General features: G+C 42.8%; 1 protein-coding gene across 1 annotated transcript in view; it reads right to left on the reverse strand.

Annotated features, from left to right (window-relative positions):
• Positions 1-1,270: 1,270 nt before the first annotated feature.
• Positions 1,271-26,859, reverse strand: part of ITPKA (inositol-trisphosphate 3-kinase A) — a gene marked incomplete at both ends in the record, with an annotated part of 38,399 nt that continues 12,810 nt past the window's right edge. Inside the window, 6 exons of the mRNA XM_082000388.1 lie at positions 1,271-1,474; positions 2,376-2,447; positions 3,521-3,622; positions 8,269-8,473; positions 11,466-11,679; positions 13,852-13,948. Coding sequence (XP_081856514.1) covers positions 1,271-1,474; positions 2,376-2,447; positions 3,521-3,622; positions 8,269-8,473; positions 11,466-11,679; positions 13,852-13,948 — 894 coding nt within the window. The remainder of the gene's footprint in view (positions 1,475-2,375; positions 2,448-3,520; positions 3,623-8,268; positions 8,474-11,465; positions 11,680-13,851; positions 13,949-26,859) is intronic.

Raw genomic sequence — 26,859 nt, forward strand, 5'->3', positions numbered from 1 at the left:
CTATGCCTGGGCCGCAGCAAAAGAAGAATGAACCACAGATGGCCCTGCGATTCCAGACAGGGGCTAGGGGAGGTGATGTATTGACACTCCTTCCCCCAAACTGCCCTGAGTTAACAGCTGATACCTTGGAGGAAGGATGCCTGGGAATTATCTCATCGTCAGTGTAATTCTGTGAATGCAGAAACATTAATTTCCTGATTGCTGCGCCAGTCTATACACTTAGGTGGCAGCATCATATTTGGGAACAGGAACATGGCCAAGGAGTCACGTGCATTAGGAGACAGTTAGACCATGACCTTAAGGGATCACATTGGTTGCTGGCTACTAGTGTGAGCATGTGTGTGCATGAGTACAGGGGTTTTATCTTTGAAAAGGAACAAGCCTTGGCAAAAAAAAAAACCACCTTACTTCCCTCGTCTGTGTGTGAAAGAGTCTTTACCGATTTTCAGAACTGAAGGTCAGCTGCAAGAGGCCAAACTTGCCAAGTTAGGTGCTTTTCCAGCAGCCCACCCAGCCTGAAAGTCAAATGTTTTTGGAGACAATAGGCAGCTATTCTCTTCCTAGAGTATTTGTAATCTCCTGAAAGGCTACATAAAAGCAAAGCCTGTTCTTGGATAGAAGTGAATCAAGCCTAGGGCAGGGAAGAGGAGGAATGGTCAACAGCAGTTACCACATCCAGCCATGTCCCTGTGCTCCAGGTTTCTTGTCATTATCACCCACTTCCACCTTGTGCACACTGTAACACAATGCAGCGGAAGTTGTTGGTCCAACCTACAGTGTACACAAGAGCAAGGAGACTTGCTACTAGGGGGTGAAAAAAAAACCAAACAACAAAAACACCACTCCTGCTGGTTTCCAAACTATGCAGGACCCCCAAAAAATGGTTATTTTACCCGGAATCCCCACATACTTGCTCTGGTTCACTAAGAGGTAATCTGGAGTCCCAGCTGTTTGTGAGAAATCAGAATCATTCTGGTTTACCATACAGATCTCTTGACTCATGCTGGTGTGATTCCTGAGTATGGAGATCTTCATTCTCTGAGGACCAGACTGAAGTTAGGCTGATGCAATACAGACTAATCTGGAGTTATTTGGGTTCACAGAAGGCCGATGCAAAGTTATTTTGATGACTGCTGGATTCCGTATGCAGCTCCCTCTGCACTGCTGACCTCAGGAGTTTGGAGGGAGTTAAAGGTTTCTTTCTAACTGAGTGATCCCAGTAGAGCAGAAAGTTACAGAGCAGCCCTGCCAGTTTTGTGCCATTCTCAACTCATCTTTCAGTGATGCTTTCCAAGATGCCAATCAAATTGTCCAATCCCAACAAGTACCCATCCTCCCTATTGCCTTCTTGCCAGGGGATCCTGTGATCCAGTGTCTGCCCATCAGGGAGAAGGGTGGTCTTTCCAAAATCGATCAGCCACACATTGGCATTCCCACTGCCATCATGTACAAAAAGTAGTGAACTTCCAACGACCTGGAAGACAGATTGAGATGATGTGGTTAAAAACACATCTTTAGCTCTCCCCATAACTTAACACTTCCCACTAAGATGATGACCTCCTCAGGTGACATTCTCACCTGTTACCCAACAGACTTTTGGGCTGCACTTGCACATGGACAATCTACATGCCCAATTTGCATAACCATATCAATCAGTAACGTATAAATGGCCTGTAGATGGGAAGAGTGACCCAGTAGACAAAGGGAAGAAAAGCAATTCTCCAGCTTACTTGGCAGCAGGTCTCAATTTGAGCAGTTCAGCAAAAGCCAGTGACTACTTTCAAAAGGAAAAGCGTAACCCATGATTAACAAAAATGCCTCTAGTGACAAGAAGAAATCAACAAGGTAAAATAAAATGTCTGCTCTCAAAATCTTGAGCTGTAACAAGCAGAACTTAGAATGCTGATGATGCCTTCTGCACAGCAAAGCATACAAGAGGAACATACAGAGCAAAATTATACCATCTTTCAATGCAAATCCAATATAACTAATAAAGTCTTCATTATCAAACTACAGCTGAATGCTACTGTACCAAATGCAAGCTTCCACATTACCATTCCCCCACAAAGATTCCCACTGGAACACACTGAGATTAGAGAAATCACAGGAAATCGGTACTAATAAACCATCCCCCGCAGTGGCCCAGAGCTATAAATGCTGGGATGTTATAAAGATGGGAGGATTTATTATTCCTCAGCTGGTTTAATCTTCTGTATCATTGTGATGGAGGCTTTGAGGTATCTGTGTTGTTAACATATATTAGTTTTCTTCTGCTACAAACTCCCTTCTACTAACACAGCAGGCTATTCTGAAGTACATCCAAATAACCAAACAAAGCAGCAATGCACCTCCACAGCATTACACTTGCTGCTCACCTCATGTCGCCTGAAGAAGTCTGAGGATTCAAGAACAATATGAATTTCCTGCAGACGCTTGAGGTATTTTTTCTGAAGAAAGAAAAGAAAAAAACAACCTGTAAACGGTTAAGTAAAGAATGAATGAAGATACTCTGTTTATGAGAGTCAATGTAATGAAGAGATCACATTAATTTTAGGCTAGAGGTCCTTCAAAACAACAGGTTCATCATTTGAAAGTAAATCTGAAAACACACTTTAACAGGCTTTCATAGTGAATGAACAGAGCTGAGTTCCTCTGCTGCAAGTGTTACACCAAGCATACTTATCTGTCTTGCTTTGGATGCAATGAGATAGCATCCGGCTGCACACTTTCTGCATCCCCCTTTTTGTTTTTTAAATAAAGAGAAAAAAGTTTCAAGCAATTAAAAATCTTTCAGTTCTCCACAGCGAGAACACAATGAGACTGTGTTAGACAAGGAGCTCCAACCATGGCAGGGTGGAATAAAAAAAATAAAAATCAGGGCCTAATGCATAAAGCTCTAGTATACTTTTTTAATATGTTACCAAGCATGCTCCTCCTGGAGGGCTAATCTGCCTTCACAATGGCTTCTACATTGCAGCAAAACATTATGGCATCCTTTGAAGTTCCAAAGACAAGAGAGATGTTATGCCACCTACCACATGCCTGCTGTGCTACCTGTGAAGTAGCATACAGGAATTGCTCTTTGAGGCGAGTCTCACACATAGGAGCACAGACAGCCACTAATCTCACTTTCTGCCCCGTGCTCTGGTTTTATCTTCAGCAAGACTGAATTCCCAAATCACAACTGTTCCTGCCGTGTCACTTAGACACCATCATCCCTCATGCATTTAACACTCATGGTCAAAGCCAATGGCAAGCCGTAAGTTAGCTTGACTGAGATTTTGCTAGCATGGGGAACCTGAGGAGAACTCATGGCAAGAGCTGCCAGAACTGGTCTCAGCCAACTACCTCTCACAGCCCACCAAGTCCTCATGTCCACTCCATCTGCTGAGAGGGACTGGAAGTCCAAACCATTTTCTTCCCTGATAGTTTAATTTGTCTTTCTTGTACCAGAAAACACATAGCCCTGAAGCAAGTTCATTGGGTCAGCGATCAGTGAACCTGAAGGGTTCTGACTCACCAGGATAGTTGTGTTGCCTTCAATGAATTCCACAAAAACCTGTAGAACTTGCTCCTGTGTCTTCGTAGTTTTGAAGTTTGTGTTACATGTTCCATCCGCCTTCTGCACAAAAACACACAGAGACTATTTATACCGCTCTCATATCATTCCCCTCATCAGTCAATCCTCCTGAACCATCAGCAGCTCAGCTCTTGCTAACCAGATGAAAGTGAGTAGCTGAACAGGAAGAGAGCAGATAAACCAAGCAAGAAGTGGGGAAAAGATAGAAAAGCTGATTGGATAACTTTAAATGGCATTTCATTTCCTGTTGAGTGCAGTTACAAAAAAAAAACCAAACACCCCAAACAACACATGATATTACCAGCTTGCAGGAGGGTTTTCTCACATGTCATTACTAGCAGTGCAAAGTTCAACAGGGCAAACCACAGTGACCTCTTTGGTTGTCCTCTTGTCTAGCTTGGTGTAGTCAAACCCTGGCTGGGGGTGTAAGGGGACATTTTCAAACCTGATTTTAGTAGTCCTTTTTGTTTGTTTGTGGTTTTCTTTTGATTTTCCCCATTGAAAAACAAAGAATTGCGGTTAAGACTCAGTTCCCAATATACCTTTGCACGTTAATGTGACCCAGAAGTCACAGAACAGAAAGTTAGTTGCAGCCAAGAACAACTCTGGATTTGCAATGCTAGCAGTGGCAAAGCAAGTGTGTGAATTTTGGCAAAGGACCGTGCATGCACGCTTGTATCCAACTGGGTCCTGGAGAAATTCAGAGTGTTTTTGTGCTAGTGGTACAACTCGGTACAGAAGCATCCTGCTACTGAAAAAACAAGTCTTTCTACTATGTGCTGGTAGTGACCAGTTTGCTCTTGTGGGACTACAAGTAAGAGCAGTCCATGAATCGGAGACATCTGTCAACAAAGGTTATATGAATACGCATTTCTCCAAGAACATCCCCCTTATTTCAATGGACACAAATATAAGCTTTTAGGATATGCATATAAAATACAGCAATTATTGCAGTTGGTAGTCTGTATGCACTAAAAGCCTGCAAGATTATCAAACTGTATTCCTCTCTATTGTATCAGTCCAATGAAATCCCTCATTTCCATTTTGAGTAAATCAACAGATCACCAAAATGTGTTCCCTCCCACATGTTAAAAGTCACTACACCAAAACGCAGTAAATTCAGCTCCAGTCTCAGCAGGTGAAGTGCGATTTACTCTACAATAGAACTCAGGCCACTAGCATATACATGAAAAAAATCTCATAATGCTAAATATCCAGATTTATCATGCAAGAGAATGAACTGACTGAATGGCAAAGCCAGGCAGAACAGCCTCCCACCTACCAGACTTTCTAGCAGTGGAATAAACTGAATTTTATTGCAAGGCTGTGGGCCAGATACAAGTGTGGCATGTCAGCCTGATGAGATGTGTAAGTTACGCAAGAGAAGTTCAGCAGGTAGGCAGTAAAAGTTAGGAGCCATCTGATCTGATGTATGATAATACTCAACAGCACATAGACACTTGGAACTTAATCTGATGCCTCGTACCTCTTCACTGGAGCAAGGTTGTTTTAACAAGAATTTCTCCCCATGCCCCAAATCCCAGAGCAAAGTTTGGAATAGCTGCTGTGTGCTCCCTTTTCATTCTCTTCTGTCTGGACAGACTAATTGCTTACTTCCCTGTTGTTAAGACACTTTTATGATTTTGTTCCTTTGCAGTGATTGGCAGCAAATGTAACTGCTGCCTGACCTGACATGCTGTAAACAACATACAGATTTTGAATGGCACCATCCCTCATATTCTGTACCAGGGCCTTGCAACAACTCTGGATGTACCTGATCCCCGGGAAGCGCTTGCCTGACTTGCTCCTTGAAGTCGTACCTTTGTCAGGGCCTCCACACACATTCCTACACAGCAGAGCAGTCCGTTGCACAGCGCAGCTGGTGGGCCACTTGCAGCACTTCGTTAGATGTGACAGTGACATGGCTAGCAGGAGGGCAGGTTTGGCTGCCCCATAAAATAGTGCTACCTATCTTAACCTGTGTGATCTTGCTTGTATTCCTCTGCAGACTTCCCTTAAAGGGCTCTGGGTTAAGGTCGTGACCTAAATGGATTCACAAAGATTTAGGAATCAAATCTGATGTCCTCCTGGAAAAAAAAATGGCTATCCCAGATCCACAGCTAATGGAATGGTACCAGAGAAAGAAGTAACAACGGAATGGTACCAAAGGAAGAAGTAACTTCCCGAACTGCACACAGTTTCAGGGACAGAATAAGAAGCCAGAACTCCTGATTCTCGGCCCCATGCCTCTCTGCTCCGCAAGACTATAGTGTTACAAAGGCAATGTTTGCGATGCCTAGCATTCAGACAGCCCCTGCCAGCGAGGAAACCTGCATTCTGAATCTGGCAGGCATGAAAGACTGAGTGTCGGGGCCAGCTATAAGGAAATCCAATGGTTCCAACTATTTTTGATAAAAGGAAGAGGGATAAATACCGTAAGTGAACCTGGCCTGATTTCAGAGATATGGAAGCAAGGCAAGGAAAAGGGATGCATCAACCTAAAGAGAAAAGGCACCCCACTGATGAAAGGGGCGTGCATACGGTGAATCAGATCTGATTTATTGGAAGCCACTTCACAGCAGGGATTCTATGATCTCAGTTTCTTTGCTTCCGCTTCTTACTCCAGCAGCCACAGGGCACGAATATTTCTGAATGACCAAACCCAACATACCTGTTCAGCTACTTTTTCAACTCCCTTTTTCCCCATCAACCATTAGCTAGCATCACTGACCCTTATAGGCTCTCCTCTCAAAATGAGGATCTTTGCAGCACAGCTTTGCTTTTCTGCAAATACACAGAACTGGATGTACAGTTCGGCTACAGTGAAACTGTGTAGGGAGTACTGACTAGATGTATTGCTTGAACAACTCACTTTCTGTCACTATTTCTCCATGCAAAAAAGGAAGAGAATAATACCTACATCCCTCATAACAGCATAGGGAGATAGAGGAAAAGGTAAACTACTGCAATACTCCAAAGCATTTCCTGTGCTTAATAAAAGATTAAGTATTAGGCTCCTGTTTTGCACAGTTACAGCACTGTCTCAACAGAGGGAAATATCATACAGTCTCTGTGTGCTAGTACTGCTCCTACCCACCTCTGAAAACCTGCCAAACCACAAAGAACAAGCCAGGAGGTTTTACTGGAGCTCCTCTGTGCTCCCTTAGCTCTGTCTCTCTCCAGGATGCAACATAAATTGAAGTCTTCTACACTGACCAACTATCTTTCCAAGAACATATGTAGAAGGTCTCAAGATCATCTGGGTTTCTGATTCCATTACACAGAGCATCCAAATACGTAAGTGGTATAGGAATAAAACAGGTATCTTGCTAACATCATTAGATGGCTAAAGGGTAAGACACGAAGTGTCTTGGCTGGACTGGAGCCAGATCATCTACCACCCAGACAGCTCCTGCATGGGGATGCCTGGGTCTAACAGCCAGGAGCAGGTGGCACAGCATACAGGGGGCCAGCACAGCATGAGCTGGAAGCCCTAGTTCCTGTATCACAGGAGAAGAATCTGTGAATGAGGAAGGCAGAAGACAACACAGGGACGCAGAGAAGAAGGGGCTGTTTAAAGAGCCTCTGCTTGTCAGTGTCACCCTGTTTTATCCCTTTCTTATTCCCATGTGCTTGATCTATGAAATGGAAGCAAAACTCATCCAGATTATCATTTACAATGTTCTAACATACCGAAATAAAACATATGTGCTCTGGGAACATCCTGAAATCACACAGGGTAATCTCTACTAACTTCTTCATAGCTGTCCCGTCATGGGCTTCAGGTAACAACTACTCATCCAAGGTTTGGGCAGCCCTCACCATGCTCTGGGCTGCTACGGCTACTATCTAAACCCAAGCAAACTAGGGCCTATGCAAGCAGAAAGCACGCTTCTGTATTCCAGCAAGTGTTAACGTTCAAGTAACAGAGTCAGGTGGCTGATTTTCTGAGAGTAGGTCCTAATAGGTTTCTGGATAGGTATCTGACATTGCCAACGGGGCACAACAAATATAAAGAATTAATGGGTAGGAAAGAAAATTGCAGGATTCTTCTGAGGCTGTATAAGGTAGTATCCTAGGAATGGTATAGGGGCACAAACTTATCCATCAAGAATAGCAGATGGACTTTGTTGACAGAGAATTTTTATTTTTGGTTGTTTTGGCTTTATTCCAGCTCCATCTATACCAGATATTGTCATGTGTTTAAAAGGAAGAGAGGTTTCCTCAATCCCAGGAATATCTAACCTAATGCTTTTAACATGCCTTGCAGATAAACATAACTGGAACAAAAACACTTTACTGTGATTCATTCAGAATAAACATGTATAGTTCCTTGATAAAAAAAAGGAATTGCATGGGGAGAGGCGGTTATTTCTCCAGTTCTGAATTATTCCTTGTAACAGTCTCATTTTCATCATATCTACACTGTGTACTTGCTTAGGTCCTTCCTGCAACGCCTCTGTGGTCAAACCAAGTATGGCTGATGTGCATTTGATGCTTAACTTTGTTGACACTACTCTGTTATAATTACCACGGATGCTTTAAAACCACAACACACTGTACTCTGTGGTTTTAAGTAGTGCATTTTCACACAATCCTTTGGAAAACCTGGGTTCTGATGCACACCAACTTTTTGATTAACCAATCAAATTTTGGTCTCTAAGATCAGGCAGAAGTGAAACTATTACCTTAATCCCTTCAATCCTGAAGCCCAGGTTGGCACTAGAGCTGATGGTTTCCCTCCACTGCATGTATCGGGGTTTGGTGACAGCATGCTGGGCATTCTCTTCATCTGTGGGAGCAAGAGGATCCACTTCAATCATTTTCTTGTACATGTCCTTACGCAGCTTTGGTTTCTCACGGGCCTTAGTCAACTCTTCCTCCAGGTATGTCCTGCAAGAACATCACATCCCAACAAAACCGTAAGGACTCCCCAAAAATTTCTTTCTACAACTTATAATCTGGCCTCAAGAAATGTCAACCAGGAAAGTAAGCATTATCATTACCCCAGATTTGCACATGGGGAAACTAAAGAACGTGGACTAATGACTGCACAGGTGTATTTAGTGAAATAGCTGCAGGAATCAGGAATTGTGTCATTCACTTCTTGTTCTAGGTATACGTTTACTTACCATTACATGTTATCGTTATGTCCTGCTTACAGAATGGGAGAAAGCTGAATTCCCACTGTGCCATGAAATAGAACTGTATTTTCAGAGGACAGTTAGAAGAGATCACTTACAATGAAATCAAAAGCAAATAGGGCTGCTGAAGTCTTACTGTCTTCTCTCTCCTCAAAAAAACCTAACATCAGTCACATGTAATTTTTTTTTTTTAGGCCTCAGAAAGCAATTAAGGTTTTACTTAACATATCAGACAGTGAAAGACAGAATCATATTTCATATAGTAAAAACAAAAGAGTAAAGCAGATTATCTGAGCAGCTCCAAACCAGAAGAGGTAACTAAGAACAGGAAGGTGAAGGGTGACAAACCTTGCTGTTATCACTCAACATGTTAATCTGGAAACCGTTAGCAAGGCACTATCCATATTGTCTGCATTCCGCTGGACTCATAGAGCTTGTCTCTCTCCACAAAGCTTGCACTTTGTCAGGCGCCTGGAGTATACTTTCCTCATCACAGTGTAATAAGCCAGGCTGGTGTTTGGGAGATACTGTCACTTATTACCAGAATGTCACCTACTTTGAATAAAATACGTACTGCTGCAAATCCTTCTCATCTTTCTTCTGGGCCTGCCAGTGCTACACATCTCTACTCTGATTTCGCTGATAATTCATTTAAGATTCTGCATCTATTTGAAAAGGTTTGTCTGCACTCCTCTGAGTAACTCATTTATGATGATAACTCTCGAGCATCTGAGCTAGCACCCCAAAGATTACTATGACAGTTCATACCTCTCTGTACTGTTACTCCAGGGTCTCAACAGATTCCTATCTATTTTTTACAGTTAGATAACATTTTTGAGATTCTCATCTTAACTGCAGACAAGAAAAGGAAAGGGAAGTGAGAATCTGGAGAACAAAGTAATAGCATCATAGAGATCGCAGAATCACAGAATCATTAAGGTTGGAAAGGACCTTCAAGATCATCAAGTCCAACCATTAACCCAACACCACCATGCCCACTAAACTATGTCCCGAAGTGCCACATCCACACATTTTTTGAACACTTCCAGGGATGGTGACTCCACCACCTCCCTGGGCAGCCTGTTCCAATGCTTGACCACTCCCTCGGTGAAGAAATTTTTCCTAATATCCAATCTAAACCTCCGCTGGTGCAACTTGCGGCCATTTCCTCTCGTCCTATCACATGTTACTTGGGAGAAGAGACTAACACCCACCTCACCACAACCCCCTTTCAGGTAGTTGTAGAGAGCGATGCGGTCTCCCCTCAGCCTCCTCTTCTCCAGACTCAACAACCCCAGTTCCCTCAGCCGCTCCTCATAAGACTTATGCTCCAAACCCCTCACCAGCTTCATTGCCCTTCTCTGGACACGCTCGAGCACCTTAATGTCCTTCTTGTAGTGAGAGGCCCAAAACTGAACACGGTATTCAAGGTGCGGCCTCACCAGTGCCGAGTACAGGGGCACGATCACTTCCCTATTCCTGCTGGCCACAGTATTTCTGATACAGGCCAGGATGCTGTTGACCTTCTTGGCCACCTGGGCACACTGCCAGCTCATATTCAGCCAGCTGTCAACCAGCACCCCTAGGTCCTTTTCCGCCGGGCAGCTCTCCAACCACTCCTCCCCAAGCCTGTAGCGTTGCATGGCATTGTTGTGACCAAAGTGCAGGACCCAGCATTTGGCCTTCTTAGACCTCATACAGTTGACCTTGGCCCATCGATCCAGCCTGTCCAGATCCCCCTGTAGAGCCTTCCTACCCTCAGGCAGATCAACACTCCCACCCAACTTGGTGTCATCTGCAAACTTACTGAGGGAGCACTCGATCCCCTTGTCCAGATCATTGATAAAGATATCGAACAGAAGTGGCTCCAGTACTGAGCCCTGGGGAACACCGCTTGTGACCGGCCACCAACTGGATTTAACGCCATTCACCACAACTCTCTGGGCTCAGCCATCCAGCCAGTTCTTTACCCAGCAAAGAGTACACCTGTCTAAGCCACGAGCCACCAGTTTCTCCAGGAGAATGCTGTCGGAGACGCTGTCAAAGGCTTTACTAAAGTCCAGGTAGACAACATCCACAGCCTTTCCCTCATCCACTAGGTGGGTCACCTGGTCATAGAAGGAAATCAGGTTGGTAATAGAAGGAAATCAGGTTGGTCAACCATGAACCTTTCATGAACCCATGCTGGCTTTCATGAACCCATGCTGGCTGGGATGTCAGAGTAGGGAAAAACACAGGTAAGTCCTGAGCAGTCGGTCAACTCTTTTCTTTGCAGAAAATACCAGTACCAGTAAAGACTCACTCAAGTATTGGAAATGGGCTTTCACACTCCTATTCAGTCATTCACATTTGGAGACAGGGATTTTACTCTTTGTGGGGTTTTTTGAGTAACTGCATACACAAAGAGTAAATGAACCGGCAGTGAATGAATCATGTAATTTTCTCCCATGTATTATCAGGCCACTGCAGAGAAACTTTGTCTTAAATCACCCCTGAAAATATCTTGATGTGGATAGTTTTTAAGGCTATAGATCAGTCAGCTTACAGAAGTCATGTACAATCAGGCAACAGCAGGGCATATTCTCCTCAGGTTGTCCAAGGCGATTGCCAAACCAACAGCATGTTGTCTGGACTGAATCCCAAAGCTCCAGAAACGTTACCAAACTCCTGCAGACAGAGAATCCTCCCCTTCCTTCAAATGCATTTGGGTTAGAAAGCACTTTCTCTTTCATGTACCCCACCTGATCCCCATCTTGCAGTCCATCACACAAGGCCCTTCAAAATCAGTAAGCAAGTCATCCAGCTGAATGTAGCTCTCGCCATCTCTCTCCACCACACCATGGAAGCAAGGGACACAGGAACGTAGTGGGTCTTTCATCAACCGCTCAAAACACTCCTTTTCATTCTCCGAGAAGCGTTTGAGAATCTTCCCACTATCAGCTGCCTTGAAACTCCCTAAAAAAGAAAATAAAACACATGCTGACAAGACTGACCCGCAAAAAAGAAAAACACCTTCCCCCACCACTGCAGCTTCATCTACCTCAGCCTCATGACATCAGTTAAAGACTTCCTGTAAACAGAAAAGATAACATGCTTTTCATAAAGAAAATAAAACACCCAGGACAAACATAGCCATTGGCAGTGAAAGTCCATTTGGATACATTCCCATGTCAGAATGTATAGCTTTAAGGAGTGCAGCTGCTCCAGGCCATCGGTTTTTTTTTTTTTCCCATGCTAAACTTTTTGTTAGGATATTAAACACTGCTATACTTACTAAAATGCACAGGAAGAAGCCACGAGCCAGAATTCATTAATCCTCTGACAGGCTATTTTAAAGCTGCATGACACTGCCAGTGTTGGCTTTGTCCTTAATCCTCACATAGGGTATACCTGCTGAGTGTGTACGTACCGAGGCAGTACAGTCAATCAGTGATCATTAAACAGACACAAACAGGCCACAAGCCGAGCACTGCCCTTTCTACACACACACGCGCAGTGACTGCACATGCGTGTACCTCCAGGTACTGCCTCTTCTCCTAAACCCTACTAATCTGCAGGTACCGCCCAAAGGGCAATTGTTTTCTTACAACCCTGTGTCTGAATGGTATCCAGTACAAATGACAGCCTGCGTAGGCCAAGATTGTCAGTAGACTCCAGTTGTGGAAGTCGTTCTCCTATCCCGCAACCTGCCAATAATGTCTGAGAAAAGTACATGTTTCATTCAGAGGTACCCTTTAATCTATACATCATAAAATCGGCGCCAAAGTAGGAGCCTTATTAATCCTGGGGCTAATGCTCAACTTTTATCACATCAGGATCCTTCAGCCATTGCAAACTGGTTCTTCTCTGACAAATCCTACAACTGGGACTGCCTCAGCACAAGGGTAAGGGTGGTGATGGCCCAGGTTTTAGTTTAAAAAGAACTTGTCATATCAGAGAACAGCAGCTGCAAAAAGAATGGACTAAATGCAACCACAGAAAACTATCTAAAGCAAAGTGGTGCAGCATTCCTCCTCATCAACTTCTAGTAACCTCTTAACCCTCCTCTTCCACCCTACTACACAAGCCTCCAGAAGGGTTATGATTAGGTTATGATTACACAACCAGTGCACCACTCCATACAGATCAAACCAACACCATACACATTGTGATAAAAACCGCAGTAAGACTGGGTCATCTCGGCACTCTGTGTGATACCAGTCAGCCCCACCAATACCACTGTGCAAAATGCAGCTACTCCGTTTCTAGGACTAAATAAATTTCTCTGCACAGCTTTGAAGTGCATCATATTAGCATATAACGAGGTGGTTCAGGTACTGCATTAAAGCATGATGCAGCGTAGGTGCCTGCCCACATGTGTACTAATAAACCCCACACTAGCACTTGAGGAACAAGGGCTGCATAGGAATTAAATGAAGCATGAGACTAGCAAACCTGATGAATTCTCTCTGTTGGTTTGTTGGGTTTTTTTGTCTTACCAGTGAAACGAAGTCTGCATCAGGAGCACACTTACCAACTTCCACAGACACAAAACTAGAACGAGCCAACTGAGCTGCTCCTGCACTCATGCAGTGATCAACAACAGATTCACGATGTAAACACCTGGTCAGCAAGTCAATTTTCACCAGATTTGTATTCCACCCAAGGGTTTAGATGAGGGGTTTGGAGTTGGTATTAGAAACACTATCCTTGCCAGGGCCAAGGCATATACAGGCACAGACAGTAATGCTTCCCACTAGGTAACTAACATATTGGCTACTCAGTCAAGAAAGATGATCCCATACCACAACCAAGAGGAACAGATGGACTAGGGCTTCAAATCCCCAGGCCCTTGTGTCTCTCTAACACCCACTTTACATATATCACCTTACAAGGATGCATCGGGAGCCTGGCCCTTCCCCAGAGTCTAACTGTTGCTTCCTTGCTTATCTCATTATTTAGGTATATCACTCCCCCTTCCCTACCCCCACAACAACTGAAGGAAAGGCATTCTAGTTCACAGATTCATGGGATATTGCCTGCTTCCTCTTATTTGAAGGAAAGAAATTGAGAAACACTGACACACTGTTTTCCTTGCTGCTGCCATCCCCACTTCAGAGACAAACACATTGAAGATATCCATCTCACCTGTATGCCCAGCCAACTGCACCCATGAGTAGCGTTTCTTGAAAGGGCTGATGACTGGTAAATTAACCATGGTTTTAATTGTATGCCATGCCTTTTTCTGGAATACAAAGAAAAGAAATGTTAAGTTGGGCAAAAGCTGAAAGCCTCACATGCTACAAACCTACCACATAGCTTCATGCACATTGAATTGTTCCTCGCTACTTTGTAAGTGCTTGAAGGTGGAACCACAAAACAGACACTATGAACATCGTTGGAAAAATATGCATGTAAAACCGAGAATGGACAAATACTTAAATATAATGCCCTACCATCCACAAGAAAGCTGCCTGAAAGAAACAAAAAAGTGTCGTACTGTACATCACTGGTCTGTTCTTAGCCACACCTGACCCCCTATGTGTCTGAGTCATGCAGTATGCAGAAAACAGATGCTGAGCACACACTTACGCACATTTAAGTTTCCATGAGACATGAGCATAAGCTGTTTGCCACTGTCAGCAACACTTCCTTTCCCAGAGAACTTCAGCATCACCTCATGATTAACGGCTTTCTCCGAGTCAGCAGGTGAGTCTTAATGTGACAGATGCATAGAAAATGCATCTCTAACTGGACACGGAGGTCCCCCATGTCTCTCTGCACTCATTGACAGTGTGCTGTAGAATCTACTACATGGATTTCCTGCTCGCTCCCTCCTTTCCCAATCTCGTTACTTTTTAACAAAGCTGGGCATTGCTCTGGCCACCTTTGGCTGCCGCACAGTGCAGCTGTCTGGATACCACTGTGGGCAGACAGGGAAACAGAACAGCTGCTCGCAAAACAGCAGCTGAGTGCTCTGTCACAAAGGCAGAAAGGAAAAAAAGAAGTAGAAAGCGAAAAAGTCCTGTGCTCTGGAACTGAAACACCCAGATGGGAGAGAACCACAGCCCACTGGTGTTCACGTTACGCTCCAAGGGATCCCAAAGTGCTTTACAAACAAGGACAGCAGGTTCATTTCTTCTGTCACTAGGACACGATACCCTGCTGGAGAAAAAAAATGGAGCTGCACAGTAGTTGTGCATGACAATTTAGTCCTGAGGGTTTTTTGCTGAGATCAAGTATAGTTGGAGATTAGGCTGCATTTACAGAAGTGCTTATCAACAGCTTAACTGGGATTCATCAAAATCAATGGGAGGCATTGATTTCACTGAAAACGAGTTTAGGTCATTGCCCAGTGCCTAAAAAATCCACCTTCAAAACAACCATGTCATCTTTAGCAAGGACATTGATCTGATGATTTAGGTGCTTAGGATACCTGATATTTATTGCATTCTACACCATCCTTCTGCAGAAGTGAAAAATACAAAAAGTGAAGTTGCAGACAATAATACACAGGCAAAATGTAGCTCTCCAGACACCACTGTGACCTGGCCATCCTTCCCCAAACTTGTTCACTTATACCATGTTTCTTGTAAGGTAGCCTCTAGCCATGTTGGTCACTGCGTGAGGGCAAAACCCTGTGGCTATCTTAGAATGTATAAAGAGGATATGTGAACTCAGACAAGAAGTGAACTTTCTTTCAAGGATGTATCTTCACAGGAAAGTTTTAAGTTATGCTGCAAATTAAACCAACATAACAATATAATCACCATACAAGCATACTTAGTCTGAAATGTTGCTTCTTCCTATTTTGGAATAACCTTTCTTTGGTTTTGCACACAGCTGAAGCTGAAATGAAGTCACTCTCAGTCTGATATAAGTGCCCCATGCAGCAATACTACTTTCGAAAACATGCCGTGCCAGTGAGAGGAAGCATCAAAAAAAAAAAAATCCTGGATGTTTGAGAATGATGAAGACTCATCGTTGCACTTACTGCAACTCCACAGATGCTACTATCTCTAGCTAAACTCCAGTTTCATAAATACCTTCTGCAGGTTTCAATGACCCTTTCATATTCTGTTATTTGCTTTAAGCCATTCCAAACTGCAACCCTGCAGTGCTAAACAGCGACTTGGCTCTACCACAGAGCTAGCTGCTGTTTAGTGAAGGATGAGAGAGACTCTTTCACACCACTTAGAAATACCCGTAGCCTCCTTCTAGAGGAAAGTGCAATATAACTATTGTTATTCAAGTAGCAAAGATAAATTACTTTTGTATAGTCTATTTGCCAGATTTACCTGATAGCAGAAGCCCTTCAGTCTACTTTGCTGTTTCTACTCCAGAGGGACACAGCCCTAAGTTATTTAATGAACAGCTGAAAGTAAACATAATTCTGAATTAGAATGTCCCCTTTGAATACAACTCCTGTCAAAGATCTAGTTTTTGAAGATTCCAGTCCAGTTTTCAGGGTAATACTTCTTTTTCCCCACCTCTTAATCAGGATTCAGCATTGCTCCATAACTCTCCCATAAAGATCCTATACTCATCATAATGTCCCACTCCTAACAAAACGCATCCTGTCTCCCAAAGACTTGCCATACTACTATATCCAGAAGTGATGAGAAGCACAGGTTTTCAAGGAATGCACATCAACTGTCAATGCAATACCACACTCCAGTGGCATTCCCGCCTCCTCCCTCCCACCTCGTTCTAAGAAGCTGAAGCTTTTATTTTGTACAGTGGGTGTGAAGGAGAGACAATGGGCCAAATTCAGCCCCAGCTCAAATGAACTTTGGCTGTTTAGGTTACAGCTGCCTCAGATGAGTATGTTTAAGCTACTCATCCAATAAGCAGACACCAGCAATTTTTTTTTTTTTTTAAATAATCTCTTCACAAACCTTTTCCCCCCACCAAGACAGGAAAAGCATGAGGCTCAAGCTAGGAGGGAAAGGATTGCTTCCAGACCCATCCCATGGGGCATGCTGCCATCGGCAGTGGTTCAGCAGTTCCACTTTCCCCTACTGCAACTTCCAGTCTCCCAACTCACTCAACCCAGGATGCAAATTGCCAGGATGCAAACAGGGCTGCATGCTGTTGGAGCAGTGGTGTGAGTGGGAAGATGAAAACTTTGTGTGCCTGCTGTGGGAGGAATCTTTCTCACTTCTATTTCTAAAGCAAGATCTCTTCCTCTTTGTTAGCAGTGGTATTATGTGCTTTTCAAATCACTGCTTTATGCTGCAATGGCAAAGAGGACTGCTACTGCTGCCCGTCTGTATTTGCAGTCCGTATCTCCCTCAGCCTCTGTTTCTTCTAGATTCCTGCTCAGTCCTCCCTGATCTTTTGCTCTACCTGGGTTTCTCCAAGCCCTCATTTCTTCTAGATTCCCAACCAGTGTATGCAATTCACATATATTCAGGGAAAACTCAGATATCTCTGTATCAGCATCACCTGAATCAGATGCCCTTGACATCACCGATGCTGTTTTATATGCTTCTTGAGATCAACATACTGAAGAGTTTTCCAACAGGAAAAAGGATACCATTCCAAAAGGGCCAAGAGGCAAATGTGAGAAATATTAATATTCTTAGATTCAGCATATAAGTTACTCAATGTGAACTGTAACTGACACACTATATATATATGTATTTCCCTAAGCAATAAAAGGTCCGGGATGCTAAAGAGGGGAAAAGCTAGCTTCCTGCCAATGGGTCAGCCTGTCTGATGGGCTGTGCCACTGGAACTGTGTCCCTGGTAGCAAACAAACAAAAATTCAGCAGAAGAGAATGAGAGACACGATTCCCGCAGTGCAGCCACAATACATGCAAAGGATTGTGGCATGGTATCTGACATTGATCTGTGTTGTTTGGATTACTCTTTTGAATCACTCTCCTGAATTTGAAGCACAGCACTGAAGAGAAGCATACAACCATGCAGCAGATGTGGCAGACTTGCTCTGTGTTAGCACTGGCATATACAGACAAGATGCTGGCCAGATGAGGTATTCCCAACCTGTTCAACCCTGGATACAGGTAACTGTTGCCATCATGCCTATACATTAAGAAATAGGAAAGACGAGCAGCTACCAAGAGCCACTGGTTCTTGTGAGCACAGCTTTCTCCAGGCCTGTTCTCATGATGAGAGCACAACTTCATACATTACTAGTATGCAGAAGCACAGCCATAATGATCCTGCCCAAACACACCTGTAGGGCTTGGCTGAGGAAAACCCACTAAACTCACTGGGAGACATTTCAACCATTTTAAGAGGTTTTGGCTCAGACCTCACTCAGACCCCAGGAATTAATCCACAGGAACGAAACGGCTTTCCTGAAACCCTCCCACTATTTCAGGACAAGAGCTATAACATCCTAATAGCCAAGCTCATTGAACAGATTAGTGCAGACTCCCTGAATTGGCTGGGATTTTTTTGGTTGCTGCTGCTGCTGTTTTACAGGCAGTATAGAATAACTGAAATCTCTCTCTGAGCATGTGCTGAATCCCTCAGGGACAGATGAGCCATTCTGACTCCTCAGGGCAGAAGATAGGGACCTGAACCTTCCTCTGCTGTTCTATAGAAAAATCCTTCCCTTATTTAAGAGTAAAATGAAAGCAAAGATCTCTGTTCTGTGAACACCTTAAACACATGTAACTACACTGAGACAAGCACTGACAAACAGGCAATACACACAGGAATTTGCAGAACTGAGTCCTAAGTGAAGCAGTTACAATAATTAAAAACACCAGTTGCATCTAAACTAGTAAGTTTCAGGGAAAGGAATAAGAAAAAGCTTTTCTTTGGAGTGGGGGGAATCTATCAGTTTTCATAATCCTAGCATGTCACTTGAAACTATAGTGACTTAAAAGAACAAAATACATTGAAATGTAATGTAAATCAATAGGGTCCTTAAAAAAGTTCATTTCCCATCAGCAGTAGAGTGAAGGAGTAGTTTCTTGTCTGAGCTGGTAAATTTTCGTGGAAATGTTTACTATAGTATAGCAGCAATGACCTTTGAACCCTTTTTCCAGGAAAATTTCAGCAGTTTCTTTATCCAAGATCTTGTTGTCTTCTTTTTGTGCACTAGTACAAAGCCTACGCAAGCCTACGGAGAGCTATTATGACAGTAAGAAACAAAAGGATAGCGAGAAATTTCTGTGTAATTTTTTTTTCTAAAAGGCTGTAAGAAAGAGTACTTAATTGTCAGTCATCATAATCTACTGTTCTCCTAAAGTCTTTACATCATTTAGGCTAAATTCTGCCACTCTGGGACATGGGGGCTGAAATCTGATCTGTATTGCTGGTTGCCACTGCCTACTCAGTGTCTCACTAACTCCTAGAAGGAACAAGGTTCCTCCACAGGGACTTGCAATGAGTACAGAAAACTATAATTATCAAAAAGTTACTACATGTGTTTCAAAATAATTCCATAGGAGCCGTGTGCCCAAAACTCAAAAGGACTGAGCAATACCTTGCCTGGCAATCTCAGACAACACAGCCCAAATGAGGAAGCACACGAGAAGGTGATGGGTGTTGGCCTCTTCCACAGTAACCGTAACAATAGTGACTGGAAAAGTAACACCTGGGAATCCCTTCTACAAGCAGGCCCTAAGCTAACACTAAAGCATTACTAAACTGGGTATCAGTTATGACTTACCCATGCACAGTATTAGTCATTCTCCAGTGGCTCACCTTTCTGCTGTCATTTTTGTTTGCCCCCTTTTTCTCTTCCTTCTTCCTTCCTGGGTCACACACTAGCACCCATATTACTGTCTTCAAGTGATACAACAAATCCTCATAAGGTCCATTAGGTTATTCACAGAGCTGTTGTATCAGTGTGAGCAGATGGTAGGGTCTAGTCCTGCAAATAGCCCTCTGTTAATATTTGTTCCTTCTAAACTCTGTGTAGGTTTTACAGTTTTATTATTGTTTTAGTTTTACTTTTTATAGTATATACATTTACTTAACTCAGTAAAAAGTTTTTAAAACCCTGTGAGTTAATTTTATCTACAAAATCCTTGACTGTTTTATTTACCTTACTTTAATAAAACATTAATATGTCAGGCTTTACCCTGACATACTGGACCTGCACAAAGAACTTAAATGTAGGTCCGAAGCTACTAACCATATTTTTTGTTCAGGCTAGGCTTAGTTAATTAAAATCTTTGCTTTCGTCTGCCTCACTGCAGCCACTACCAGCTGTTACCATAAAAAGCTTCCATAAGAAATCATTTTGAGCAGACCACCAAGACAATTACTAGCTTAATTTAATTACCCTGTAATTAGATATGCTTCTCTCTCTGTGAGAATGTAATCAATAACTACAACACTATAATTACAACCTATTAAAAAAAAAGCACAAACACTTTAATAAAGAATCTACTGCTTAGTCAAAATCACAATATTCTATCAACACAAGTTATCAGCGTAACTGACCCCAAACCAATGAGTTTTCCATAGGTGCACCTTCATAGCAGCTAGCTTCAAAGATTATTAGCGATTTCATTTTTTCAAGGGAGTGTAGCTCTGGGACAGCCAAGCATATGGTTTCATCTCATGGAGAGATCTGGGGATTTGCGTGATGTTATATATGAAAAAAAAAATTACAAGATAGTGAGAGTTGCTGAGCAACATGGTATCTTTCCGGTTACAGTCACAGAATTTGCCTACTGAGGGATTCTGGTTTTGAGTTCTTTCAGTTTGAGGCTTAGTGTGATCTTAGTGATCTTTGCAGATCTGAAAGAGGCAGGCAGTTGACTTGGTCAGATCCAGATTCAGCAGCTAGTAAAAGCTTTTCATTGCAGTTGATCAAAATTACATGACTTGTTTTTTTTAATTGTCCAGACTATAACAACTCCTAAGCTTGGGATCATTTGGTGTTTGAAGAAACTTAGAAGACCTAACAAGGCATTGTACTGCAATGGAGAAAATGAGGCACACATGCCATTTTTCCCTTATTTGTTAGGAGAATTATAACTTAAATATCCACAAAGGCTCTCTGTAAGGAAGCAAGGTGCTAGATTTGCCCATAGCTAAAACAAAAATACCTGAAATAACAACAACAAAATCCCTGAATTTGTCACGTAAGGCATGTATACTTTCAGCAGCCAGTTTCTGTGCTTTTGCCCCTTATTAAAGGTTTCTAGAATCCTGAAACTAAGGCGATTCTTGCTGCCAAGTCTACTACCCACTTGGCTGAATCAGACATGAATCACAAATTGAGACAAAGATCTCAATGGGTGGGAGGTGAAAGAGCAAGTCAACAAGAATAATGCTCCCCAAGCAAGCTCCAACAAGAGTATGTAAGCAAACACTCACACGAACCTTCATAACTAAGTTTGAGCGCAACACTCAATTCAGCTCCCAAGGTAGGGTGAGGCTTTTATAGCAACTGACTTAGCCCGTTATTACAACATTTCATCTTCTCTTGTCACTGGGCAGTGATGCACACAAACACTAGTCCACACAATAGTGATTGTTGATGGCTAGACGAAAAGGTATTTAGGGCCAGAATTGAAACATTGCTCTATGATAACTTACATCAATGGATGGAGCCCAGCCCAGAGTCTGGAGATTTGAGCACCTGCTTTAAAGTCTGTGCCCTGACCTGATACACAACAGCATCATTCTTCAGACTGTCAAAGGTGCTATGCCAACCAATGTCAATGATAATTTGTCCAAATCACTGCAACTGGCCTTCTGCCAGGGCAGCTGTGTTACTTCAAATGCTGTCAGCTGTCACTCAAGGAATACAAAGAGTATGACCACGTCCCTGATCAAGGAAATCACTGAGCAATCTCCATGTGCCAGACACCTTGGGAACCTTGACCATCCTCGTATCTGCTTCATTCCCCCAAGGGAACTAACACTCGCTGCTTTGTCACACAGTTGATCTTCCTGTGGTGTCTGAGTGCCAGCTGGAGCTGTAAGACTGATGATGAACAACAAGGGAGAACGTACACTCCTAAAGAATGGCAGTTTGCATGCTACACGAGCAACTTCCTAACCAGCACCTCTCATCAGACTGCCAGGCAAACTGTCACTACACCTTCATCTCTCCCTCCCTCTCTTTCACCATCCAGGCTTCCAAAGGTTTGAGAAGAAACAGTGCTCAGCCTGTACTTAGCCCTTGACGCTTCCGGTTTTGCACTCAACCATGGGTGAGGGCCACAGCTGCTCAACCAGCATTTGGCAGGTGTATCCTCTGACTGCAGGGCTTTCATTTCCTGTTTGTACCACACTGAAGATTTAGCCCAACCCATCCTGAGAGTCATGAGAAACACTTAATGCAATAAGCAGAAACAGAGCTGCAAGACAGAAGCCTCAGGTCCTGTGTTTTCTCCTCTGTCATGCCTCACCGTGTAGTGAGATGCATACATTCTTTGGCTCTTAGGATACTTGATAAGCTTGTTGGATATTCATTATGTCTGGACTAAAGGAAGAAGTGCAGAAAAGAGAAATGGATGGTTGGTATAGGACTGAATTATTAGGAGCACAAAATCACATGTCCCACTCCACAGTTGGATTCTGCTTGTAATTCATCTCCAAATCAGAGGAAAATTGCAAAGAAGTCAAAGCATTGCTTGCCTTTCTGCAAACAGCATCAAGAGCTGCACTCTGCTGGCTATTCTGCAGGAATCAACGTTGGCATTTTGCTTCTGATCAAGTGAAATACCTACAGCTTTATGTTCTCCCCAGGCCAAAAGCCAAAATAGCCAAGGAACTAGATGGCTTTAAAGCTGCACTGTCCCAAGGGTTTCCTTCACTTTTCTCACTGAGATGTTGTAAAAGACAATACTGTTGACTGAAAGACACATTTTATTTTAGTAAGAATCAACATTTTCTGTTCTAAGGGATACCGAAACGTCCACCTTTGATAGCAGGCATTAAACATGGCCATTATCTCTACCTTTACAGCTTGTGCTCTGCTCTGAAAGACACCGGTTCTCTAACAGGATGGAGCTCTGCCACCTGTCCCTACTGAACTCGGGAAAAGTGAACCAAAGAGGTTCTGCCCCTACCAGGGTTCGGCCAGAACACCAGTCTTGCTGGAAGTCAAAATGTTATTATCCAAGAAGTAAATGGAAAGTTCCTCACTATAGGAAAGTTGACTCACTTTCCAAGCCCAGACATTTGAGATTTATCCAGACTGTCCATCATCCAGAACAATTTTGCGGTAAATCAAGCATCGCTTTAGCAGATGGTGTGGCAGAAGGAAAGAAATCTTTCTTAACCTCCAAAACAACTGCAGTTTAAGTCTTTAGAAACTTCCTATGCCACAGTTTGGCAATTTGAGAATTCTCCTCCATTCATCCTCCATCTATCCTCTGCTTGCCATGGGTCACTGATTGATATCACCAGTCATGAGAAAGGGACATCTAGAAAGACAACACACTCTACATGAAAAAATGAGCCTAACATCCTATTAGGTAGGGCACTGAATTACCAGTTCCAAACAGGATGGATATTTGGGAATATTGAAAACCCAAACACATCCACACTTCTCTATACATAGACCAATAAATAGGTTCAACCCTAAAACATAAGCACAATTTGCTAAGGCACAAACATGTCATTTATGACCTGTGTATGAACCTCAAATACAAACGTACCACAAGAAGTGCCAATCCATTTAAATCAGGTGTGGTTTCTGCATAACATCAAGAGATACTGTGTTCTGGCAACAAGCCAGGAAATAACTTCAAGAAGCTAATCTCCCCTGAGTCAACTCCAGGCTCTTGGGAAGGAAGCTGAGCATGTGCTTCATCTTTTTTGCTAAGGTGGTGCAGACTGTTACCTAGGCACACAGCTGTATCCTGACTGCCCACCAGTTCAGGGCTAGGCTCACCACCAGTTTATAATACCCCAGTGATTTAGCGGCCACAGGAAAATCTCCAGACTGAACAGATAAAGAGAGATGAAGGAAACTTTAATGCTTATCCTTTATTACACTTCCCCATTGGCCTCAAACTGCTACCATCAGACAGAAATTGCAAAATTGTCTTTATTAACTGGTCAAAGACTCCTCTCTTCCTATCCCTAGCAGCTTAGATTAGCAAACACATGTTGAAAGCTTACCATGCTTTCAATGTATACTTATATAAGGGTCCCAGAAGCTGTATCCCGTATAACTTTGAGATTCTGCCTGAAAGGAATGTAACACTGTAACAGTGGAAGACTATCGTGCTATAATTAATTTTTTCCTGTAGGAAATGATGGGAACCACAAGGATAGAGTTAAGGTTAAGAGCCTACTGGTTATCTGTGATGATCATGCTCCACTTTGGTCACTATTACATGAAAGTTTTGACAAAATGGAGGAGAGTACAGGGATGAAAAAGAAGCATCATATTTCTGAGGCTGAAAGAATTGCGTTTGTTTAGCCTGAGAGGAGCAAGACTGGCAACTGTCTTCTAGTACACAAGTTTTTATAACTGTAAGAGTACTCAATTGTTCTCCATGTCCACTGGGAAGGACAAGAACAAATAGCTTTAATTTACAACAAAAACAAAACATTCAGGTGAGATATCAGAAAAGGGCTTTCCAGGGGTATCAGTGAGTTTTCAAACAGCCTCGCAAATGCTTGTAAAATCGTGGTCTAGCTCAGTCACATCAGAGATATATATCAGAGACCTGCCACCAAGACAGAACTGGGCTGATCCCAGTGCCAATGAGTTGCAATACTTTTAAAGGAGTTCTAGTCACAGGCACCAAGACAGTTCATCATCCATTGTCTGAAAGTACTTACATCCTGCAGGACAGTGAGGAAAGTTACATGATCCCTTTCTATGCTTTATTTCCATTTCCTAAAAAGTATTAAAATATTCATTTAAAAAATTAAATCATTCACACCAACACCTGTCTGCAAATCAGGATTTCTGAAGTTATTGTATGCATATACATACGCACATACATATAAAGAGGTTACTGACAGGTATTTATTTTTAAAATGTACTTACATATAACTTTTTTTCTTTCTTTCCTACCATGATAATTCAGCTTCTAACATCCTAAAATGTTGGACACCCGTTTGCAAAAGATCTGAGCAAACTCCACTGCCCTCAGCATGGGATCTAAGTCCAGACACATGCCCTTTCTCTGCTCCAGTTCCCACAACTGCAGGCTGTAATAGCTCCACTTCAGAGGACTGTTGAACAATTTAAGTAATTAATGCTTATAAACTAAATTAGAGGCACTCGAATAAGGCATTCAAGTACTCAAATAAGCAGCAATATAGTGTTAAGTGAAAAGGATTATTAGAGTCTAAAAATATGTCATGTAAAAAACAGATCAGACATCCACTGGTAACAGTTTGCCATCTGCTCTTCTATCACAAGACAAAGTCCAGTACTCCGTCCCTCCTCTCCTCCTTTGTCTCCTCCAAACTCACACCTCCATTTGTCTCTAAAGAAGCATAAGCAGTTACTGCTTCACCTATCACGTACACCACTGTTCAAATACGGCCCACCTTTTGCAATGGAATGCAAGTGTCAACATGCGATAGGCACTGTTATTTAGTGGGGTGTGGTATTTACCTAGGGGAAAGCCACATCCTTCAGCAACCACTTTAATAACTCTGAGCTTTAACATAGTAACTGTGAGATTATTCCAAACCACTGTGCTGAAAGGATTTAAAAAAACAAACAAACAACAACAAAAAAAACACCACACACACAAAAAACACGCTCCTATTTGTGTTAGCATCAGAACAGAACAAGCAAGGCCAGTGCCCCAGACAGCATGGGAGCCCACAAATGGAACATGGCAATGATGGAGTAATCCAGAATTAAGTGGAAACAGGAATGCTTCAACTTCCCCTATAGGAATGAGAGGGCCTTCTGGGTCAAGAGATAGTTGTTTGGTTTTGGAGCAAACCTAAGATTAGATAAACTCCTCCTGCCCCAAGTCGGCACTAGGAACTATGTAAGGAATCCAGAGAAAAGATGACTTCTCCCTTAGGCAAAACTACAGGATCAAAAGAGAATTTCTGTTAACAGAACAACACACGAAAGGCAAGTTGAATTCCTCCTCTGTATCAGAAGCAGGTAGTCCCGGCAGACAAGGGATTATTTAAGATTTTAATTTCCATACCGTAGCCTTAAGAAAGTAAAATTCAGACCTTACATAAGCAGGAGTGACTCAACGAAAGACTGAAACTGAAACAAGGCATCTGCCTTCCTGAAGAGTTGTGGGTGTTCGAACAATAGTGAATGTGTTGTACAGAGTATGTTTCCTCTTCTCTGAAGGTAAACAAATGTGTTTACAGTCAAGATCCCGTAGATCCCACCTTTTTAGAAGCACAAACATCAATTGCCAACTATTAAAATGCAAACCCACCTAAAAATAAACAGTGTGTAGTTTATACGTAGACCATTTATCCACCAGAACTTTTATCTCATAGTAAGAGAGACCAAAAAACCCCATAAAACTTAGAAGAATTTCATACTGTTGGATCCTAGCAACAGAACTGAAAGCCACACTCCCGTATCTTGCACAACCACCTACACCAGCCTCCTAAAATATGGAGCAAGCAGCAGCTTCTATGCCAGATTGGACATAGGTAACAGAACCCCAGAGTGACCAACATCAATACACCAAGGCTCAGCAGACAAAGACAAGACAGACATTTGAAATGTCATTTGCAGGTGGTTTATGGCTTATGCTGCACACAGCAGAGAAATTACTTCACAAGCCAAGCCTGATTTTGCTGCCCTGTCTGCTCTTTTTCTTGAGAAGCGCAATGTAAAAAGAAAATTGGCGACTTGACTACATTCATTCTATAGCCATCCCCTGTCGCAGACAGGATTGCTGCCTATACAATCAGAGGACTGAAAGGGCAAACTGGGATCAAGACGCACAGCTATAGCAATGGGAGAGGATACATTTCTAGAGATTATACAGAAAATCCAAACAGATGAACAGGAATGGAAAAAAGATCATTAGTTTTCACTCCAGTTTGAATGTTGGAAGGGGAAACCATGCTCAGAACATCAGCCAGTCCTACTGCTAGAAAAAGACTTGCAGACTTTTGGCATAGGGATTAACAAGCACAAAGCTACTGGACAGCACAGGACTTCCTCCCTCCCTGGTCTCATTGCTGAAGGCACTCAGTCATGTACTCTCTTTGGTACTGCCATAAACCTTGGGAAAACACGTCATGAAA

This window comes from Phaethon aethereus, assembly GCF_964289735.1.
Source record: "Phaethon aethereus genome assembly, chromosome: 5".
NCBI classification, from domain to species: domain Eukaryota; kingdom Metazoa; phylum Chordata; class Aves; order Phaethontiformes; family Phaethontidae; genus Phaethon; species Phaethon aethereus.